This window comes from Phymastichus coffea, unplaced genomic scaffold (genome assembly GCF_024137745.1).
Source record: "Phymastichus coffea isolate CEN01 unplaced genomic scaffold, Cenicafe_Pcof_1.1 PCOF00054, whole genome shotgun sequence".
Lineage (NCBI taxonomy): Eukaryota > Metazoa > Arthropoda > Insecta > Hymenoptera > Eulophidae > Phymastichus > Phymastichus coffea.
Genome location: NW_026706865.1, coordinates 709,900 through 731,725, shown reverse-complemented (window position 1 = coordinate 731,725; position 21,826 = coordinate 709,900). Strand labels below are relative to the sequence as shown.

At 39.2% G+C, this 21,826-nt stretch overlaps 1 protein-coding gene across 6 annotated transcripts in view; it reads right to left on the bottom strand.

Moving 5' to 3' along the window:
- Positions 1-21,826, bottom strand: part of LOC131665751 (rho GTPase-activating protein 7) — a 219,187-nt gene that overhangs the window by 6,804 nt on the left and 190,557 nt on the right. For all 6 annotated transcript variants that reach the window (XM_058937845.1, XM_058937846.1, XM_058937847.1 and 3 more), the window contains one exon: positions 13,162-13,355. In XM_058937845.1, coding sequence (XP_058793828.1) covers positions 13,162-13,355 — 194 coding nt within the window. The remainder of the gene's footprint in view (positions 1-13,161; positions 13,356-21,826) is intronic.

Genomic DNA, 21,826 nt, shown 5'->3' with positions numbered 1-21,826 from the left:
ACACGTTTTTAATAAAATCTGTACATTTTTATGTTCATTAATATATTACATTAATAATTTGAGATATCGTCATGAATTTTTGCTTGCGATTTTCATGGAGCTTTGGATTTCTGCTTGAATATTGTGCGAATGATTACTTTTTGTAAAATAAGTAATGAAATGTTTTTAGAAGGCTTATCAATTGTTCAGCAAAAATAGTCAGCGAAACTACTGTAAATGGTATAACCTTTTAATTACATCCAAAAATATCCATATTCAGCTTACACGAAATGACTATCAATCTGACAATCGACAACCCATTACCCAAAATGCAACGTCAAAAATACCAGAATTCTGGCCAAAAATAGACGATACATAACACCACCAGTGGCGTGTATTTTCGAGAGTTGAGCGATGCACTCACCCCTCCTCTCTATTTCGAAAATCGCCACACGGAAATTAGGTCGATATTCGTGCTATGACGTCAAGCGTGAACGTGATGGCTGTGGCGGTAGCCGATTTTTCATTCTGAAAAAATCTTCTGTCATCATACGGTGCATGTTCTACCTAATACGGTTCAGCTTATAATGTACTTGATCTAAAAGACCTCGACATCGAACGAAAGCCTTTTTATTTTAACGATGTTAGGAAATTCACGAGCTGCGAGAGATTATTTGTGTTGCTTGAGAAAACTGGTGGCCTTAAATGTCGTTTTGTATTAACAGGAAGTTGAATTTTGATGTACTCGATGACATAATTGATGAATGATCGTTAATGATCATTTTATAAGGTGAATAACAAAAGAATATGATTAAAATATAATTAGACTCGAACATTTATCACAAACAACGATTTAATAATTCAATGATGATGGCGATCTGATTTAAACAAAAAAAATAACTTACTGTAACGGATGAAACGTTATTGTGAACAACAACAATGGACGTGAAAATCTCCATTAGACCTTATACGAATCGCACATTCTATGATTTATATATACCTGAACACAAGCGTTTCAAAAAAGTTGCTACCTTGCTATCACAGCGTTATGAAAGGGCTTTATAACCGCTTAAGTGCAGGGTAGCCACTTTTCTCTATATAAGACCATACTGTCACAGCGAATATGAGCTCCATTGCGATTCGTTTGCCGCTCGCTTGTTTCGTCTCCAGAGATACGCTTTTGTTTGACTTGAATGTCATATAAACATAACATAACATGGGCAAAACTACGTAAGAGTGATTGTGGCGTTGTTCATTTTTTTTTCAAAAAATTATCGTTAGAACATAAAGAACTTTGGCTAACTAATTAAAACTTTTAAGCAACTGAGTGAGCGAAATATCTGAACACCTAAGAATAGTTATCTATCGATTATTTTGATTTCGTCGGAAAATTAACAGCAGCAGTCGTTTTACATTGACCTTTTGAGATAAGTCTCGGGGGTTGCGAACTTACACTTCCCATATTACACGTCACATAATTGCAATTGCCGATTTTCCACGATTTATTACTGCCGAGTCGAGTGAAATGTTGCTGGCTATAAAAGAAAAAAAAAAGGTAGCGAATTAATAGCCTTTTCAATTAGCGTGCAACAAACTCTACAAAACGATCGCCCCATCACTTATTTTGTAATACAGCTTACGGTAGTTACATATTGCGGCGTAGCATCAATCAAACGTTCCTTTTTTTCCAAGCGGTTCCCTCTCTTTTTGAATGATTGCTATCTTCTTCCTCGAATTCAAATTTAACGGCGTCAATGAAAAAGCTGAAGTAGCTACAGTGAACTTTCATTCGATATGATTCCTCAATCAGACTCAAAGGCGTATTGGCCGCGAACCACGAAAACAAAGGTTACACCCATGCGCCAGATTGGATTACTTTGCAACTTGTAAGCTAATCGTGAGCGATGATCGTGAAAAGAGCGCTAGCGCACGCACAATTCACTTAACGACCAAAAGTTTTTCTTTGACAATGGAACCTAAAGCAAATTATATCAGTGCACGTACGCAGACTAGAATATAAGCGACACTTCGCGGTGAAAGTCCGTCTATTACAAAATATTAAGCTTGCGCACGCATAGGCATGTGTAGATCATTAACGCAATTTTCTAACAGATAAAGGCGAGCGTTGACGTCATATTCGGATTCATCAAATTCACGCGCGCGTTTGCTTTCATCCGTTCATTGCGACGCTCTCGACCTACATTTCGTGCCTTGTTCTGCGTATTTCTTTCTTTATGCTTATGCGCCACGAGACCTTTTCGACAGATACTTTTGAATTGCCTAATTCAAAGCTTGTCATTATTTGACTGGACATATCAAGGTCGATATATTATACATAATGCCATTTTAACGGTTTACGCTTCCCTTATCAAACTTTTCTCTCTCTATCTCTGGCTCATCTTTTATTCAATTCAGCGCTGGCGACGCGTTGCGGCTGTCCTCCTTTTCCAAGCTGCATGCGTACGTCACTCTGCATTAATTTGAGCGCTGCGCCTATTTCTCATGCCGACGAGACCTGCTGTGCGCGAGGCTTTCAAGCTTCGAGGAGGTGGGCTTGAACAACAATTTTTTATCTTGTTTATACTTGTGAAGACCTCAGCGAATGAGTGAGCTTCAGTCGTACGTGATATACAGTTATTGTTTGTTTGAAGTCGAGGCTTTTTCATTAATTTCATTTCATGTCGTGAGCCAAGTTGTTTCTTAATTCAATTTTTTCGACGAGAGTCATTATTTTTTGGATTGTTCTTGTTTGCGATTGCGACAGTTGAGACAGTTCGTTTGCAATCACTGGAAATGTCGAACGATATTTGAGGGCTCGTTGCTTAGAGCACATCGGAAATAGCTGATGTGTAGGACTCAAAATCAGTGCAATAAATTATGGTCTTTTGGTTTGTAAAAGGAACAACTGCTCCCACTACACTGGTCATTTGATCAGGAACTCTTGATTTTGAAATAATCACTATTCGAATAAATTCAAAATAGTTCGAATGCGTTCGAAAACCGATAGGTCGTAGGCCCTTAGTGTCGCAATCTGAATCTGATCTGAATCTCGGAACATTACTGGAAGAGCATTAATCCGACGAGGCTTTTGAGAAGCCCGAACCCACAGAAATCGAGAATAAACCAGCGTTTGAAGGCTCAACTCTTGAAAAATTATCTACGAGCACGTACATATATATATATATATATATATATATATATATATATATAGACGAAGAAATATATAGGTACCCATTAGGCACGGTCATGCATAATTGCGTAGAAGGCCGCTCGCTCACGCGCCTGCGGAAACTCTAACGCGATATTCCGCGAAGTGAAGAAGTAGGAGGAGCCATTGCCGCCGCTTTGGCTGTCTCGTTAGGATAGCCATGCGGCAAACGGGAATTTCGCAATTCCTTCATAAATCCTTAGGCGAGAGGCGCAAGTGAGCGCGCGCGGAAAAAGTGGAATTTCCAGGTTCTGTTGCATTGCGTCGAGGAGCTAGCGACGTGTTGTGTGTGTGAATTGGGGATCGCTTCAGCGGCTAGTAAATGCTCCATGTTTTCTCGTTCGTCGTTGGAATTCATATTTTGTCCACAAATCGCTTGCTCGTCTTGTAGTTCTGCAGCAAACAATCAATTTTCTTCCGATGAGGAATGAACGAGCTGCGAGCAAGTTTTTACTCACCGGGCATCAATCGTTTAATCAGTCAATCTCCGCACCTGTTCACCTGTTAGGCCCTCTAATCACAAACTCGAAAAAGCCAGATTGACAAGTATCACGCACGTACGTGTATACAATCAATAGACTGCCAAGCTTTTATATTTTTTCTTGCTTGCACTGCGTAGCCAGGCAGTCTGCGCCATTTGGTTTCGTTTCTTTTTACTCTCTCGACATCCGGTATTTTCTTGCTCTCTCAGCATTTAATTAGCGATCGCTCATTTTCTTTTTTGTACTCGCACGCTGATGGGAATATGTAGAATCGGACGAAATTAAGGTCGTATTTGGACATGCATATACAGCGCAAACCGGTTTCACCTGATGAAAAAACAAACATTTTTTGGTTTCTGTCATTCAATTACACGAGAGAATCTTTTCCTTCGAGTATTCGAGTACACGTTCAAGAGTGTTAACGAGTTATTACGGAGAGAAAGGGACACCTTTCAGATAACTTTTTTTCTATATCTTTGCTTTTAATTGTTTGATGAATGACCGTTGTTATCGAGTTTGTTGATTATTTATTGCGATGCTTATACCATTCACTTTCTTGCACACGCCGTTCAACGTTTTATTCAGGATCCGTTTAACGCGTAAACAAAAGCCGTCTATATGCAGCACCAAATTTATCATTGACGATTCAGAAAAAAGTTGCTTATAGCAGTTAATATAGTACTTATTATATCAATTAGCCACGCTGTCCCTCTCTCTCTCTCTCTCTCGCTCTCTCTCTTGTATATATCAAGACCGTTAACTCTTGAGCAAGATTATCGGAGCAGAAATTCTCAGTCGACTGCTTGCTGCGAAAAACACACGTAAAGTGGCAAGATAGCCAATTGGGACGACGACGACGACGGCGATCGCTATTCCTTTTCTAAGACGGTTATTATGTACAGTTAGTTTCTATTAGTAGTGTGAAAAATTGCTTTTATATCGCGGTTTAATGAAGCTACTTAAAGCCAATACAAAAACTACTTAATGAATTGCTTGGCTATGGTTACAAGTTTGAATGACCAGTTTATGTATTAACAAACTTTGAGTTTGTTGATAATTTGGTAGAGTTTAACGAGCAATTTGACATGGAAAATAATGATTGTCTAGGAAAATCTTCTACGTGATACTATTAATATCAGGGAGAAAGAGGAAGAAGCCGACATTGGTTAAAAGTATAGCAAAACAATGAATACGATTGAGGGCGGCGTAAATAGAGTCAAATGAAAACAGTCCAATTACCGCGTGTGACTTGAAGAAGAAGGGGTGTCGTCATTGCGTATATATATCGAGACCAAGTAGTAGTAGTAATAGTAGCAAGTAAAGCTAACGGTCGTGCAGTGGCCCGAGAGAATGTGGGATAATTGGAGTGTGCGAGTAAGAGCCGCACACAGTTATAAAAGGGCCATCCGCGCGCGAGGAAGACGTATCACACTCGGGCAAAGGCTTACGTGCTGCTGCTACTGCTCGATGAATTAAGGATCAAGGAGAGAGAGAGAGAGAGAAGGGGAGAGAGAATGTCTTACTTGTGTTTAAAAGGATTCGGGTTATACGCATTTTCCCAGATGGTGATTTCTTTTTCGTCTTCCACATGCTCGCGAGTTCGATTATGAATGGACGTTGACGTTGTAAAACGAATAAATTCGCCAGTTTATATATACCGTGCCTATGAAGATTCTTCGCTGAAAAAGTATTGGTGAAATGTTGGATCAGACGCCAAAAACGTTGAACGTACGTCTCTTGGTAGAAGCTCGTAACTGTTCATAATGCCACAGAACAAAAGTCCAATCACATGCGCGGGCAATCAATTAAAGCCTCTCTGGATAAGAACCACAATGAAACGCCGCATATCACAGCCTATTATCCGTCGCCTCAAAATAGAGAAATAAGAAATGAACACACGAACGAGAGATGAGAGACGAGGATGAAAAAGACGTTCAAGATAGGGAGAGCTGTATGGAGATCGTTATAACGGTACGACATAGAAATGCACACTATAAGACTCACACCACTAATGATCACTTCCTGGTGGCGACGTTCGTTCTCTCTCTCTCTCTCTCTCTTTCTCTCTCTCGCGGGTTCAGGAGGTGTCAGATAAAAATACTATGCTCTCTTCTTGCTAAGAATTCACGGTATGACTCTCCGTGAACGCGAAAGTGTTTGCTTTTGCGGCTCGCGGTTTTATACTCTCTTTCTCTCTCTCTCTCGCTCTCTTTGACGATTAGGTAATCTTGGCGAAGAAAACATTCTCGTGGTTTTTCTGTATGACATGGGATACATTAATCGATAACTCGCTGCAATGCGATATGAGATGCAAAGAAAAAGACAAGTTAGCATAACGGCGGCGCGTACTGATTTTTATTTTCTTTTATTAACAAAATACAATTGATCCGAGATATAACAGAGCAATTCAAGTCAATCAATCACTGAATGATGTCTGATTGACTGTTTGAGTATGTGAGTACCCTCATTATTCGACGGGTAATGTCAACTAATTGTACGAATAAACAGTTTAATTGTCAGAGATTTTACCATATTTGTGTTATACCATTTAATTTCATGATAATATCTAGCGGCAAACTCAGATTAGCTCGATACAATTTTGTTCATCAGTATTATAATGTTCAAAATAAATGATGAAATTTGTAGATAATTATACATTACCCAAAACACTATTCTTCAGAATCATGACATTTGTCGAAAGAGAGATCAAGTATACACCATGAACCTCTTCCTCCTACTCTTTGCTACTCTTCCTCAAAAGGTTAATTTATCGAAATAATCAGCCAGGTAGCCAAATTTGCTTAATATCTGGACTTTCACGATCACGGCAACAACTTTTCCTGTATACATTGGAACGTTTAACTTTCGAAACTTTTTCTTGTCGCTTTCCACAATGGCTTCCCTCCTTCTATACTCCATACCACTGAAAGGATGTTTTCATGTTTATTTGCATATCACGAGCACAATGCATAGAGCTCAATAAAATCGGTCAGTTAATCAATTGTAGAAGAAGGTATAACTTCTCCAATTCGATTTTCTCCAATAATAAAGTCACGCCTCGCCACACACCATTCGCACGGACACAGTTTAGAGTGATACATAACGTTGTTGCACTTGTCATCGCGTGTATTCAGATTGTATTGGTGAAAGGCAGAAATAATTCCAGCTCTCGATCTGTATTTATTGAAATGTAACGGCGCTTCTTACCCTTTATAATGTGGCCCAATCGCTTGGTTCCGGCCAACTGGGAACCCGAGGCGACTCACGCGAGGCTTCCAAGAGTTAGGATACCGTGCTGGACCTGATAGACCTGCTTGCTGGCATTTGGCAGCCATTTGTCCAGTTGTTATTGAACGCGATTAGCTCCAGGAGTGTGATCCTAATTATTGTCGAGCGTGCGCAAGGCGCCAAGCGAAAGAGGCCGAATTCGTCTTGACTTTCGGCGAGTCGTTGAAACAATAGCAATAGAGAGATGCTCCGATCGATTCTTCGGTGCGATCCCTGCGATTTACAATGTTAGCAGTCTCGAGCCTTACACCACAGTCGTTAATTGATCACTTTCTCCGAGCAATTCATTAGGCGATTGACGAATTGGTAACTCCCTGCCGGCGCGGGCGCAACAAGGACTCGCGGCTTTCTTTTTCCGATGAAAGTTCTAGCGCATGATAAGTATCAAATGATTTTTGCTATTGAGCTATAGCGTCAATTAATCCCGACCATTAAACTAATCGACTTATCTGTGAGCGCGGATTTCTCTGCTTCTTACGCCAAGGATTTAGAGCTTTAATCAATAACGCGCGCATGTCGTGCAAATGGATACTCTCGTTAGATCACTTCTCTTTTATTCATATAGCTACACTCAATGATGTTCGGTCTTTTAATTAATTGCTACTTGAAGCAGGCAGACTTGTAAGAATTATTCATTTGACGACAGGGCATGGATAACTACAGGAGAGACGAGTTTCATAGCAAGTATAACTGGCCTCTGTACGATTGGCAAAGATGACAGATCATAATGATCCAGAAGATCATATATGCTTGTACTATAGATTGGAGAGAAAGCTTATGAATAAAATGGAGTTTATAAACGAGGTCCCGTCGTCGCTCGTTCTTATGTAAAAGAGGAAAAAAAAGGTTTTGGACTTTTAATTCAAGCAAACATGACTAGATAGGACAAAAAACAGAGCGAGTAACCTACTGAAAAGTTCTATGTAATTTATTGCCATCTCATATCATCAATTTTAGAAATTAATGGATATGTCTTATAATCATCTCGGTATAAAAAAATTGACGCCAATGAATATTAAAAAAAAATTGGCTATACGTAATAATAATAATCTTGGGCTTCAAGCAGATCTCAGTTCTTAGCCAAAGAAGTCTGTCGTGCAATTAGCAGCTCCTACCGATAAAGCTGAGCGCTCAATGGGAGCTTAATCTCGTCAATGGATGGGCATATTATCTTAATGAGGCCGTGCGCCGATTTTTTTTTTCTTCCTTTTTCTCAACGTATCGCTTTCGCGTACACAAGATAATTAAGAAACGAGCTTTCGTTCTTTACTTTTTTTATTACCCACCCAGAGTTGATTAATGGCTTCATAAGCTGTGCGTTTTTCGAATGTAATTTTCTTTGATGGCTCGTTGATTGATATGAAAATGAAGTTTCATGTAATGAAATTTTATTAATTTTTATTCTCTGCTGAAACACGTTATTAAACATCACATTCCATCAATTCTATTAGTGTCTTTAAAATTGAAGCGAATTACATTTACTTCAGAACTGATTTCTTTGCTTAAAAAAGCAAAGGAAAAGTAAAGAATTTTTCTTTTTTAATGTCTAACTAATCACAGTAGTATACGTATACATAATAGTGCAGTCGGTAGCTTTATACGGAAGCTCCGAGAAAGATCCGTATCGACGGCCTATAGCCCGCGGCTTCTCTGAACAAGATATACGCATCGCTTTAGATACTAGTAATAAGACGAAAGGCGTGTGAGTGGTGCAACGCCGTCAAGTTTTCTTTCTCGACTCTCCCCTCTAATGAGCGTGTAAATGGGAATTTTTGATTGATCTATTATGTGTAATGAGTCAGCTTTCTCATGACCAGCAAACGATCGCGCAGTACCACGTAATTATGTAATTGTCAATGCTCGACTCTTCATTCCAAATTTATCAGGTATATTTTTAAAGATTAACTGATGACTAATAAGAATAATTAGTATAATCTTAGAATAATCGAAATTGGAGATAGATTATGTAACATCTCTTTATATAGAAAGATCGCTAAGAAAACAATTCGCTATATGTATCGAACGTTTTATGCACCAATTTCCACGATAATATTTTGACATCCCATATCGACTTTACCCATACTTATAAATCTTATACAGGTTGTAGGGAGAAAGAGAGAGAGAACATGATATCGTCTCCTTGACACTTTTTACTACCGCATCTGTCACCGAAAATGAGCTCGCGAAACCACGAGCGTGCCAACCAAATCCGAAAGTAGCTCACGCGCGCGATACAGCAGACTATTTTTACGATCGAACGTCATTATATACGTGAGTATATACATGTATAGAGGTAAGGTGCGGCCAAGAGTGCCACGCAGTCTACCACTGCCGCCACTGAGATCGCGTCGTTGCGACAGGCTCTTTTACGGCTTGTGTAACTTTTCCGTTTTGCTTTTCTTTCTCTAGCGATTTCGTTATCGGTAATTATGCATGTCGGGAAATGCGCGGATGCCGTTGCTTTCTTTGTTTCCAACATCTATACGTGCGAGAGCAAGACAACCTGCCAATTAGCTTCCCTCGCTCCTCTTGTGCACCCGAGGAGAGGCAAAGAGAGGAACGTGGCTATATTCCTGGAATTCCCTGTAAAGCGGAATATTACTTGTATGCATGCTAATTCTCCGAGAGAGATGGCAAGATCGTTAGCGAGTAGTCCATTTTGTAATAATAGGTCGATCTTCTGTCTGATTTAGAACAGCAGCTATGTGACGAGATTTTTCAACGATTTTTAGACGACGATTCGCAACTTCGGTCTTCAATATTTTTTAACGTGATTTTTTTCTTAACTGTCTTTACATAAAATAAACTTGGATAAAAATCGAAATGTTCAGGGAAAGAAAGTGTAATGTGCGAATCGATTTCCGTCCGTGGGCGGACATCCGATAACAAAGTATCGAATCACACGCGTATATATGTAGAGGAAATTTTTGCGAATGAACCCAGAAAAGCTTTCTCGGTACACCTTGTGTCTTCTTTTTCTCTCTTCGAAAGTCGATCGACCGATCGCAGGATAATTATCTCCAAGTTTCTCATTTTGTTTCTCGCAAAAGGTACTCACTCGCGCGGCCAAATCCTACGACCGTAAACGTTTTTGTTTTATTTAGAAGACGTCGTTCTTTGTCGGATGCTACAGGTTACATAAACATTAAACTCGCTACCCCAAAAAAGTGTCATTACATTGTAAAATGACACTATTACGAGTGTGTATTTTAATTATTTAATTAGTTAAAGTCACGCGAGGTGAAAACTGGTTATCATCGAATAATTTGCTGTGTAACGTCGATGAAGCTAGTTAGAAAGGCGTGTACTAATCGAGCCTGTGAATACGAGAAAGACATTGCTGCGCGAAACTGGTGTCGGCTTAAAACTTCATCCGTGAATTTATCATACTCGTCGTCGACCATCCACGGACTCGGTCGATTAATTCACTTTTCATCGCACGTCCTTAAATATATACACGCCAATTTGCTTTCCAAAAACTTTCGCTCTGATATACTTATTATTCATTTTTATTTTAGTCGTCGCGGTCAATTTCACTTGACGTTATTTTTCATTTTCTCGCTAATTACCTACGACAGAGATAGCAATTACGTCGGCAGCTGAGCTTCCGGTTCCAAGGATAAACTTTGTGCCTCGAGGGGGAGTTTGCGTGCTGCATGACTCTGGCGCTGTCATTCAGAGAGGGGGGGGGGCAGAGACAGAGAGGGGGAAGAAGAGAGGAAGAAACAGAGAGAGAGAGAGAGAGAGAGAGAGAGAGAGAGAGAGAGAGAGAGAGAGAGAGCAGGAAGAGCTGATCGAACGAACCGATTTGTATCTGCTCGCGCGACCGACGGAAAAGTCTTAACTGTAAGACTTCGCAGATAAGATCAATTGAATATGATAACGTCTCAACTTTGGTGTCAGGTTCTCAATGGATTTTGATGTTTCGATGATAATAGTCGTGAAAAGATTCATTGTGCATTTTCATTTTTACAATTAGATTCCTTTTTCTTTATGATTTACGGTAAATAAATTTCTATTGTTACTGTTTATTATTCGAATTAGTGGTGAACTTATACGGGCGTGCGCGCGTGTCTTGAGCATGATCATAGATTTTCGTCTATTTCGCCATGAAAGTTGGTTGAACCAGTCGTTAAATATCTTATATTTTTATTTACTCCCTTGCAAGAAGTTCAATTACCACAACCTTTTACATGTACTAGAATACTTGGCCTGATAAATATGTTAAGCTTACAAGTTATACGTTGTTTCTTCTATATTTTTGTTAAACAGCGTAAATAATCTGCCGTCAACGATATAGCTATAGACGCTCATCGCGTACTTGCCTCTGGCAAAAAGATCAATTTTAATGACTGAAGCACACATACACTTTCTCTTTTTCATAAATTTATGATTCGGCGTAAAACCTGCAGCAGCTCGCGATTTCGTTCGACATTCGGTTTTTTACGTAAGGATATAATTGAACGCTAAATTGTACGCTCAAACTCGAGCCTGTTTAAAATGTTTTCGCAAATTATATACATTCTTATCTTCCGCCCGTGATAATTTATGACACGACACATAAAAACCGACATTTCGATGAATACTGGCTTTTATCGAGTCCCGCAGTAATGGGATCATTTTTGAGATGATCACCTGGAGGAATTGGAAACTTTATATAGATGTGATTGTCCTCGTGTAACAGTTTTATATTTTCAAACAATCAAGGTTAAAGCAAAATTTCATAGCTAAATATCGAGCGAAAAGATGATCAAACAAAAACGCAGCAGCAAAACACGCTCAATACCATGTATATAGCTACAAAAATCTTCATGATTTATATGTGAGGGTAATTAATAAAGATCGATAAAGCAACGAGGAGAGATAAGGTAGTCACAGGAGCGATTTCCAATTTTACGCACGTAATTGATAGTGACGTAAGTATGTGTATTTGCACGCAACTTTCCTGACAGAAGGAACGGGGGGGGGGGGCGGAATCATTAACTGATGTCGCGAGTGTTTTGCCTTTTGAACGTTTAGTATTATTTTTTGTCATCGTTCTCATATATTTGCCGGATCTACGCTTATAAAACGTCGGCTCTGATGATTGATCGATTGGCCACTTTTACTTTCGGCTAACATGAAAAAAAGGATCCTCTTTGCAGGTGTGCTGTCAATCACAGATTTGGATCGAATTCCTTTTTCTTCGTCTCTTAGATACCGTCTGAGTTTGCAAGTAACGAAAAATAAATACGGTCACTACGGTCATTCGAACTCTGGACCGATCATTTTTCATGTCAGGAGCGTCCCATAGGAAATAAGTTGTAAAGGTTACACGTACAAAGCTCATCGGAAGCCAAGCCTGAATTTCTTCATCCAGACGGGATGAGCACCAGAACGCAGCTAGCAACGACGAGCGAATGCAAATAATCCGACTGGGACGATCTACGCCACACCTGTGCTTTCCATAGTAATTAGGCCCGCGGCTTTAAAGGCTCCGCTCACGTGAGTCTCGTTAATTGCTATTCCGAGCTCGCACTCGCCAGCACTGCCGACTTTCACTAACTCTTTTGCCACAGTCAGCCGCGCTGCGGATGACAATGCCCATATAGAAGAGGCTGATAAAGCGTTGCGTGCATTCAACGATCGAGTTTTGTTTATATTTGACGCTTATTTGTGCTACAGAACAAAAACAACTGTATATCTGGACATATCTAAAGCCCCCTCCTTCATGAGAAAAAGACAGTCTATAATCCGATGAGCATCGACGTTGCCGGTTTTTCTGTTAAGCCAAGCCCGAGAGAAGAAGAAAAAAAGTCGCGAGGAAAAGTCCCGGTCTGGATGTCACGCGACAAGGCCACGGCGACTCCTTTTTATCGCAGAGCGAAAATTGCGTGAAAGACCGCTCCACGCGTCATTCCGCAAAAGGACTCAACCGAGCAAGCCTGGCTTTTTCTTGAAAGGTTGCTTTGAACGTTGGCCGAACCGTAGCTAGGCTTTGTGTAATGCCTACTGTCTTCAAAATTTTCAAGATGGGAGATTGTTATATATGTGGTTGTTAGCATCTCTTGTTTATATTCCAATTTTAGCTCGATTGCTTTCTTTTTTCGAGATGCGTAATGGACGTAATGAAAAGAAGGGTCAATTTATCAAAATCTTTAGAATATCAACGAGATTGACGTAGAACGGTAAATGTGAAAAAATCTTCCATTGGTATATACTTACGCTTTTGCTGTGATTAGTTATGTTATGAGAATGATGATGATGATGTTGATGATGATGATGGTGGTGGGTGTCAAGTTTCATGTTAGCGCAACGATTGAGTGCATGGAGTCTGCGGAAGAGACTCTGCAGAGAGTCAGCCTCGAGAAATGGGTGATCCTTGGCAACGCCGGTTACGTCAATAGGAAATTGATAATCTGCAACAGAAATAGTTTTACATTACATGTCTACTACTTTGCTTTTTTCGCTATATTTACTTATTCGCGATGCTTACACACTTCTTATATACGCTCTCATTCTATTATTAAACAGCACAGTTATTTAGAATCGAGAATTATACACTTGAGTTTACAACTTATAAATTGTAGTGTCCATCGTTTGTAAATTATAAATTCCAAAAGTAGTTTGTTTTTCGTATCAACTGTCTATGTTATGGGCTCAATGGAATATTAATGCACTTTGACATTTCATCAAGATTCAGTAAAAAAGCTTAAACTTGAATTGTTTTAGTAACCTATCAATTAATCTTCGTACCGAAGTGCATCATGCCAATTAAAAATGAACTTTCTAATTTTTCATTTGGTCCGACAAAATTCAACGTCCGCGAACTCCGTCTACACCATCCGAAATAGCGCCGATCCCAATTCAACATTGATTCATTTCTGTTTACGTATCAATTCGCTATATAACGGATCTTTACAAAATTAAATTGTAGCTGAAATACCCCTGCGGTGCATTATATCAGGATCATTTGGAAAAAAAAGACAACCTGTCGATTGGCATCACTTTCACGTCTTTACTAATTAACTTCTCATCTCTGATGATTAACAGCTTTTGCATAGTAGCTGCTGGCAAATTAATTAAACCAATCGATCCGCGGGAACGTCGTGGTACGACTTTTCCCAGAACATAAATCGAACACACGTATATGTGCGACATATATGGTTCTACAAATCAATTTTGAAAACCGATATTTACTCATATTTGATTGTACCGATATAACATCGAGAATCGCAGTTATTATGTAAACTGCACGTTTATGAATTTTCATGTGCGGAAAGTGACATTCGCGATTTCCGCGTGACGTTTTTTTTTATATTCAATCATTAGATCCGCTCTCGACTTATATTTAGACTGCATCTTGCAAATTTTACGACTGTTATATTTTGTACATCAATTTCCAGAAAATCTTTTCGTATGGTGGTTCTTGCCAAAGATTATGAGACGCTAAAGTGTGTTGCAAACATTAATTGGTCACCCACACCTTGCTTATAAGGTTTCGATGGCCGTATTGATATCATCCTTTTCATACTAGTCACGGGAGGCAAACTGGGTCAATTAGATCTATCCATTCATAGCGCGTGTGTGTGTATGTGTGTGTATATATATATAGGGGGGGGGGGGGTGGAGGAGGAGCAATTGATCTTTCTGAGCACACCGCGCCAGTGGAGATTTGATCTTTCTCTCTCTCTCTCTCTCTCTCTCTCTCTCTCTCTCTATCGTACATAGAGGCCTTTTAGGACACGTAACAGTTCATGCTTTTTCCATTCGGGAATATGGTCTCTAAGATATTATACTCCGCGCGCAAAAGTATGTTATGTCGGCTTTATTTCTCTATTAGAGCTTTTATTATTGCTCGCTTACTTGTCTCTTACAGGCGATAATTTATTAACTGATTTTATCGACGTACTGCACGAAGCTTTTATGCTGCCTATGTGGGAGTACGCTATTCGCATTTTTGGGATGTTATATCGCTGTGAATCTTTGAGTTTACGTACGATTTAATGCTGAGAGTTTTATTTGTTACTTTTGGATGTAACAATTATGCGTCATTCGCGAGAATTGACTGAATTGATGAATACTAAGCGTTTGTAAAGAGTCAAAGTTCAAGCATACCAATCACGTAGAATCAGAATAAATAGGCCGCCAATTTATCTACAAGTACGTACATTCTTTTCGTCTAGGAAATCAGCGCCGTGAGTTCGCGACCTCGATGTATCTATCTTGCTGTAAGTTGTTGTCGCGGCAAATCTAATAATTGCAGTTGCGTATGCGTGTATGACGATATAGAAGGCGGCTTTAGCTGGCGCCTCGGTGTTTTGTTTCTATCAAGCTTCCTCTCAGTCGCGATAAAACAGTACGAGGTTCAAAGAATTCTTGATCGTGGTAATGCCACGTACCCTGATCATTCTGTTTTTCTCTCTGTCGGTAAAAAGTTTATGTTTTTCATGCGCAATGCATGGGAATGTGAACTTCAAGACAATAAGTACTTTAATGGAGGATGCAGTTTCTCTGCGGGAGAAGGTAATTTTCTAATCAGGCACACTGGAGAGGAAATATAATAATATATTTTCTATAGATGCATGGTTATCAGTTCATATATATTTATGTAAGATATCGCAGAAAACTTTTTAATTTTGCTCGCTTTCAATCATTTTTTGTTTCGTAATAATTTTCTGTTGTGACACTTACGAATAGTATTGTAGTCGAATAGTTGGCGTTGTTGATGAAACCAATTAAAACTTTTCTTTTTTCTTTAGAAATATTATGTGGTCTATTTTATGCTAACTGGATATTTTCTCCACTCATTGATTGCACAATAAATAAAAAGAAAAGTGAAGTGAAAGTACTGAATTTAGATACTTAAATTGTATGAGTACGTAACAAACGGCCCCGTGACTTTGCTAATGTCAATCTGCGGAAAATGGGAGCGTCGTCTTGGATGAAACAAAAACATTGCACAACAAACGACTTTGATTATCGTCGTTTGAACATAAAATAGCGATGCAAAAATTTGATGAAAATTGCTAAGCTATCGGAAATGAATGAGCTTGATCCGTAGCCTTTGTGACGGGATAGAAAACTTGTGATTTGTTTTCTTCTATTTTATTAATGATGCATTGAGTTGATAAATAAGTACGACTGTGCATAGGAAAATTGCGCGAAGTCTGAGGATTGCAATATGTCAAATTAATATTTCTCAGTGTTAGATGTTGAACAGAGTGTGAATTCACAATGGACTTGCGGATTCATTTAAGAGTAAACTTGCACGATGTTAATCAAATATCACTAAAGATCGATTCATCATCCTTATTCTTAATTTTATTTTTGCAAATATACCTCTCCTACTCGAAAAAAATCTTATTATACTTGATTCTAAAATCAGCGGTGATCGTGGTATTACCAATCAAGGACCATTAAAAATTTCTTTTTCTTTTTCGGACACACAAGCACATAAGAATAATGTACCATGGCTCATTAATTGTCGTAATATTAACTTCACTCATGAATTCATGAGGATATTGTGTTTTCTAGTTGTACATTATATTTTTACGTTTCTTTTAGAAAAAGTCATGTACGTCTTTGACGAAAAAATTATTATTGCTAATTCTTTTACTGTTAATTGTCGATGCAGATATTGAAATAAGGTATGAGTTATGCCAGCGTTATAATAATAATTTAATAACTAACATTAGCAATACTAAGGGCGAAGAATGTTCATTCATAAATAACAACCGAAAGTCGTGAATATGTATCGTTTTTTTAATAATAAAAAGCTATAGCTAAACAATATCTCAATTAAGCATTCATGTACTTATATGCTAAATCAGACAATACAGATATGTGTATGTTGGTAGCAAGATATCTTAAAAATAACATTCTCCGCTGGAGGAGTTTCCCTTGCCGAGAAACAATCCTCCTTATCTACGATTTCAAACTTTGTGTGGCTTTAGACTACTCGTCTAGTACCTACATACATGCATATCGGTTGTTGGCCGATAAGATCGAGGAAGTTGCACGGAAATCGACTAGTGTACAGGAAATCCGATTCGAATCTAAAAGAGGGGGGGGGGGGGAAGAGAAAAAGACAACCTATAACGAAGACACAAGGAGGTTAATGTCCCTTGTGTATCTTCAGAGCAATAGTTTCGATGGAATTCGCGGAGTGGCGTTGTTGTTCAATCTTTCATTCAATGCCGTTGTTGTTCGAGTCAAGATTCGTATAAAATGCTGCTGCTTGCTAGAGATTTTGAAACCCATTATATTATGTACGAGAAAGAGAAGAAATTCGGTTGATTAAAAAAATTCGATTGAGCAATTCATATCTGCATTGTTATAGCTTTGTTTCTCATCTGCTGTACTTCATTCATGTTTTGACGCATTTTTCTTTTGAAGATGATAAAATAAAATTACATGAGATACAAGTCCTTCTAAGGTAGACTACATCGTATATTTGGTATACTACTGATATAAAAGCCAGGACTTCCTTTATTAAAATTTCAAAGAATTGTAGAGCATTATTCATTGCACTGGTTTATCTCTTTACGATAACGATATGCATTTAAAGTGTGCCCGTTCATTCCCAAGAAAGTGCAGTCAGGCGATCGTGCTCTTTGAATACACTTCTTTATTTTTTTTTTCATAATAATTTTCTTGCGTGTGAAACCGTTCAAATCTTACGCATCGAAGTCTACTTTTGTCAGCTTTGTAAAATTCACAAACCAACGTTTTTTCAATTACACAATGACAACCTGCCACCAACAAGTAAAGGTGAAAAACAGTTGATTCTCACCCTTCATAATGATCGCAGAGCAAAGCGAACACATTTGCTCGCGCGCCACTGGCGTTGTTCCCCTCGACACTAGTAGAGCACCTGCGGCAAGCAGATCGTGGCAAGTTGTCGCTGCTGAACCGCATCACAATGATATGGTTTTCATTCGAGGATATTATAAAAAAAAACAATGTGCCACTGCGTTACTTCTCTCACATTTTAAAATTCAATTCACAATGTTCAACAACGTCATTGGCAAAAAGTTTGCGCATGCCCAAAACGATAGTTTCGCGAAAGAACCACAATTATAAGTAACAATCCACAAGTACGGAATTGGTTGAACGTATGCACAGGAATAGACCCTGCCCACAGTTACGGGGCCGCGTGCAGCGCTCGACTGACTGGTTGGCGTGTAAGCGAGTTGGAAAGAGACTAGCGGTCGTCGTTGTCGGCAAGCAGCAGCAAGCAGCAGATGCAGCGCGGTGGGGGCGTCGATCTTGGCAAGAGAGCGTTTCGTTTCGTTGCGTGCATATAGCAACACACATAGCTATACGTACACGTATACAGCAGAGCAACAGCCGTGCTGACAAAACCGGTGGAAGGGAACGAAGCTGCTGCCGCTCTATACTCGCCGCTGTTACTGCTTCTTCGACTTTCCACGTTATTTTCTGTCTTTTTTCAAACACCATTTCTTTCAACGGGCTTTTCCCTGGTGCTACAGGGGCGTATATGCGCTGTGGCTATGTTTGCCCTGATGACTGTATGGGGTATATTCAGTTTAGCTATGGTGCTTGTTGACTTTTTTAGTTAATACTTGACGTAGGATGAAATGTCGCATTGCTCTGAAGTGTAAAATTCTTTCTTTGAAGATGGTGTGTTTCGAGGTGGCAAAACAAATTTGTTAGTTCTGAAAATGTGTAAAACTTGCAATCACATCAATTATCAAGTTGTTCCTATAGCTTTATTAGCTGCTAAAGGATGTCGAATGTAACGAATGCTTTTACAGCGTGTGAGACGCCGAGAAAAAGTGTACACTTCGCTGAAGATACTGACATTAAAATTGCTATTTTAAAATATAAAGCTTAGAAATTTCAATGATTTCGAATGTCTTAACTATTCATTTCGATGTCAAAAACCAGAAGCTTTTAAATTTCAAAATTAGCTCGCACTCGTAAGGTGCTTTCCATTCCACAAAACGCTTAATCATCATCATCATTATCTCTTCATCATCTCCCTCGCAATGCACAAAACCATGTTATAGAAAAATTATCCCGACTTTCCAGGAAAACGATAGAGATAGAGATAGAGATAGAGGGAGAGAACAAGAGAGAGAGAGAGAGAGAGAGAGAGAGAGAATGAAAAAAACATCGCGTAGCAGACAGTATAGCAATAGCAGCAAAAGCACCTCTCGCGGAAAACTATAGGAGAAATATAAAAGCGTACAATATGTGTATGAAGACAAAGCGAGAAAAGCGAAAGAAGGATGTGTATAAAGAGAAGCGGACGTAGCAGACTGCACGGAGCTGCTGCTGTTACTGCTCAAAAACCGTTCTTTTGCTCGCTTGTAGATCGGAAGGAAATTCTCTCCGTAGCAACAGCAGCATATAAAGTGCATAATGAATAAACACATTGTACATACTTTGTGCACTCGGCTTTATTTATTTATTTATTTATTAATATATTTTTGTACGCGAATCAATTGTCCGCGCGCGTTGTGTAACTTTTCGTTTTTTTTTTTTCGACAATTTATAGATTGCAATGTGACAATTTCGTTCAGTTGTCAAATGGAATGGCAAGCTTACCAAACCATTTGCATCTAAAAAAAAGCAAAGCACAACGACTCTTGTACTCAAAATGAAGAAAAAAAAATACGTAGGAAATGAAACCATCATCATCATTATGCAGCACCACAAGCACACCCGCATAGAAACAATTTTCCAAAGGAGATCTTGTGTTGCAACACGTGTGAGTAGCGATGCAGTTCAGCGATAGCGAGACCTTATAGCGTGATCGATGATCACGTCGAGCGAAAAAGACCGAACGAAATGTGTGAGAGGTCGCATTGTTTTCTATCTTGGGGCCTGACCTGGAAGCAACAGCAGCCCTAGACTGCTCGACACTTCTTTCGTCGTCGCCACACGTTTTCTCTATTTATTTTAAGTGCAGCACGACAACGACGATAGACTGCACATGGAGTTTCAGCCTACTTTTCCATTTCAGATGCCTTCCTCGATTTTTTTTTATTTTTAACTGTTTTGCATGGGTGACATAGGTCATTCGACGCACTGATACCTTTTCGTAAGTTATTTACTTCTGCGTATTTGAAGGATGCGCTTGGAACCACAGTTATTTTGGAACGCACGAAAGAATTATATTTTGCTATAATGATCGTAAAATATAATCATAAAAAACGTATAATCGCGTCATAGCCATCAATGATACAATTAAAATATTATCATTGCACATCAAGCGTTTACATCCTTGGTGAACCGACGAGCAGCAGCTAACAGTCAGCAACTACAACTGCTCCCTCGTATACAAAACCACCATACGAGTATGTGTCAACACACCGAGTGTATATGGTAGCACGACATTATAATGCAAGGGAAAAGAGATCTTTCGAGTAAGACAGCCTCTCTCGCGCACGCCTGCGAATTGCATGTTGATTAAACATTTTATAAGTAGTACAACCCCTTCTGACGTGCACCATGAAAATATCCACGCGCGCAACAATTACCAGACAGTGAAAACGAAAAGAAATTAAGTCAAATGAGGCTGACTAAAAATGTAAGTAGCTTTATTATATAGATTGAACACAAGAAGATTTCTCGGAATAACATCTCCATGCAATGATTTACCTGCGGGTTATACGCGGGTCTAAAATGTTTTTCCAACAATAAAATGTATAAGTCACACCAAGCTGGAAGCTTTATTATCGGACTTAAAGATTCCAAGTGCATTATAACAATAAACCTACATTATCTACTGTGCCTGTGCATTTATAGTTTTGGCACTTTTGCCAGTGTACATCGGCGGCTGTGATGATAACGCACACTGCCACTGATAACAAGAGGGAAAAATGAGTGCGATTTATATATTTGTTGCTTTGCAAATTTCGCGATGAATGATATGTTTCCACGCATGCAAATACGATTTGATCTTTGGAAATTTTGCTACTTACAAATCATCACGAAGCATATGAATAATCTTGCATAATCATTGAGAGACATGAACAATATACATAAATAGGTGGGCGCAATTATGTAATTTCCAACAATCCAACGATCAGCGAAAGAGAACGTTGAGATCAACAAAAAAGAGCTGTTTGAGGGGGAAATTCACGCCCGTCACCGCGTAAAAACAAGCTCATAACAATTTTAACGACGGCCCATGTCCTACATTTTTCTACAAACATCGCGCATCGATTTTTCCGTTGACCCCCTGAGGGGAAACAGCAGGCAACCACAACAGCGTGGAAAATCATCTCGCGCGCGGACGGCTTTTTTTTTGCCTGCCTGCAGTTTGGATTATTTCACAAGTATTATTTCCTCCTTTTGGCGAGATACCCTTGAGCTGCGTTTCACGACTAATAGAAACATTAAGTGTTGCGTTTAAGTGTATCCTTATTGTCAGCGAGAATCAAAGGAAAAACACGAAGATCGCCAATGAGCCAAATTTAAAATGTAGTAAGATCGCAGAATTGGTCTATGATGGTGTTTGACAATGCAAAAATTCCATGTTAGTTGACAAAAGTAGAAAGAAGAAAGGAAAGGGTTACGTAACAGAGTGCCAAAGTGCCACTAACAAATACTTGCGAAACGAGAGCATCGAGGGAGAAAGATGTAATATCTGTTTTGATCATCGCTTGGCTTTTGCATATACAACTTTGGTATCTCTCTCCCTTCTCTCAAATGCATCCACTCATATCGCACCTCATACTCTTGTTCGTCTTTCTTTCTTGGCTAACCACCAAGCAGTCTTGAGATGTGTCAAAGACCCTTGGAGTGAGGCCAACTCGTAACGGATCGTTCGGATTCAATTTTCGAGCCTATAACACCTTCTGGCTTTTTCTTTTTCGCGACGAGCAGCTATTTTCTCTTGGCGACCAGGAGCAGG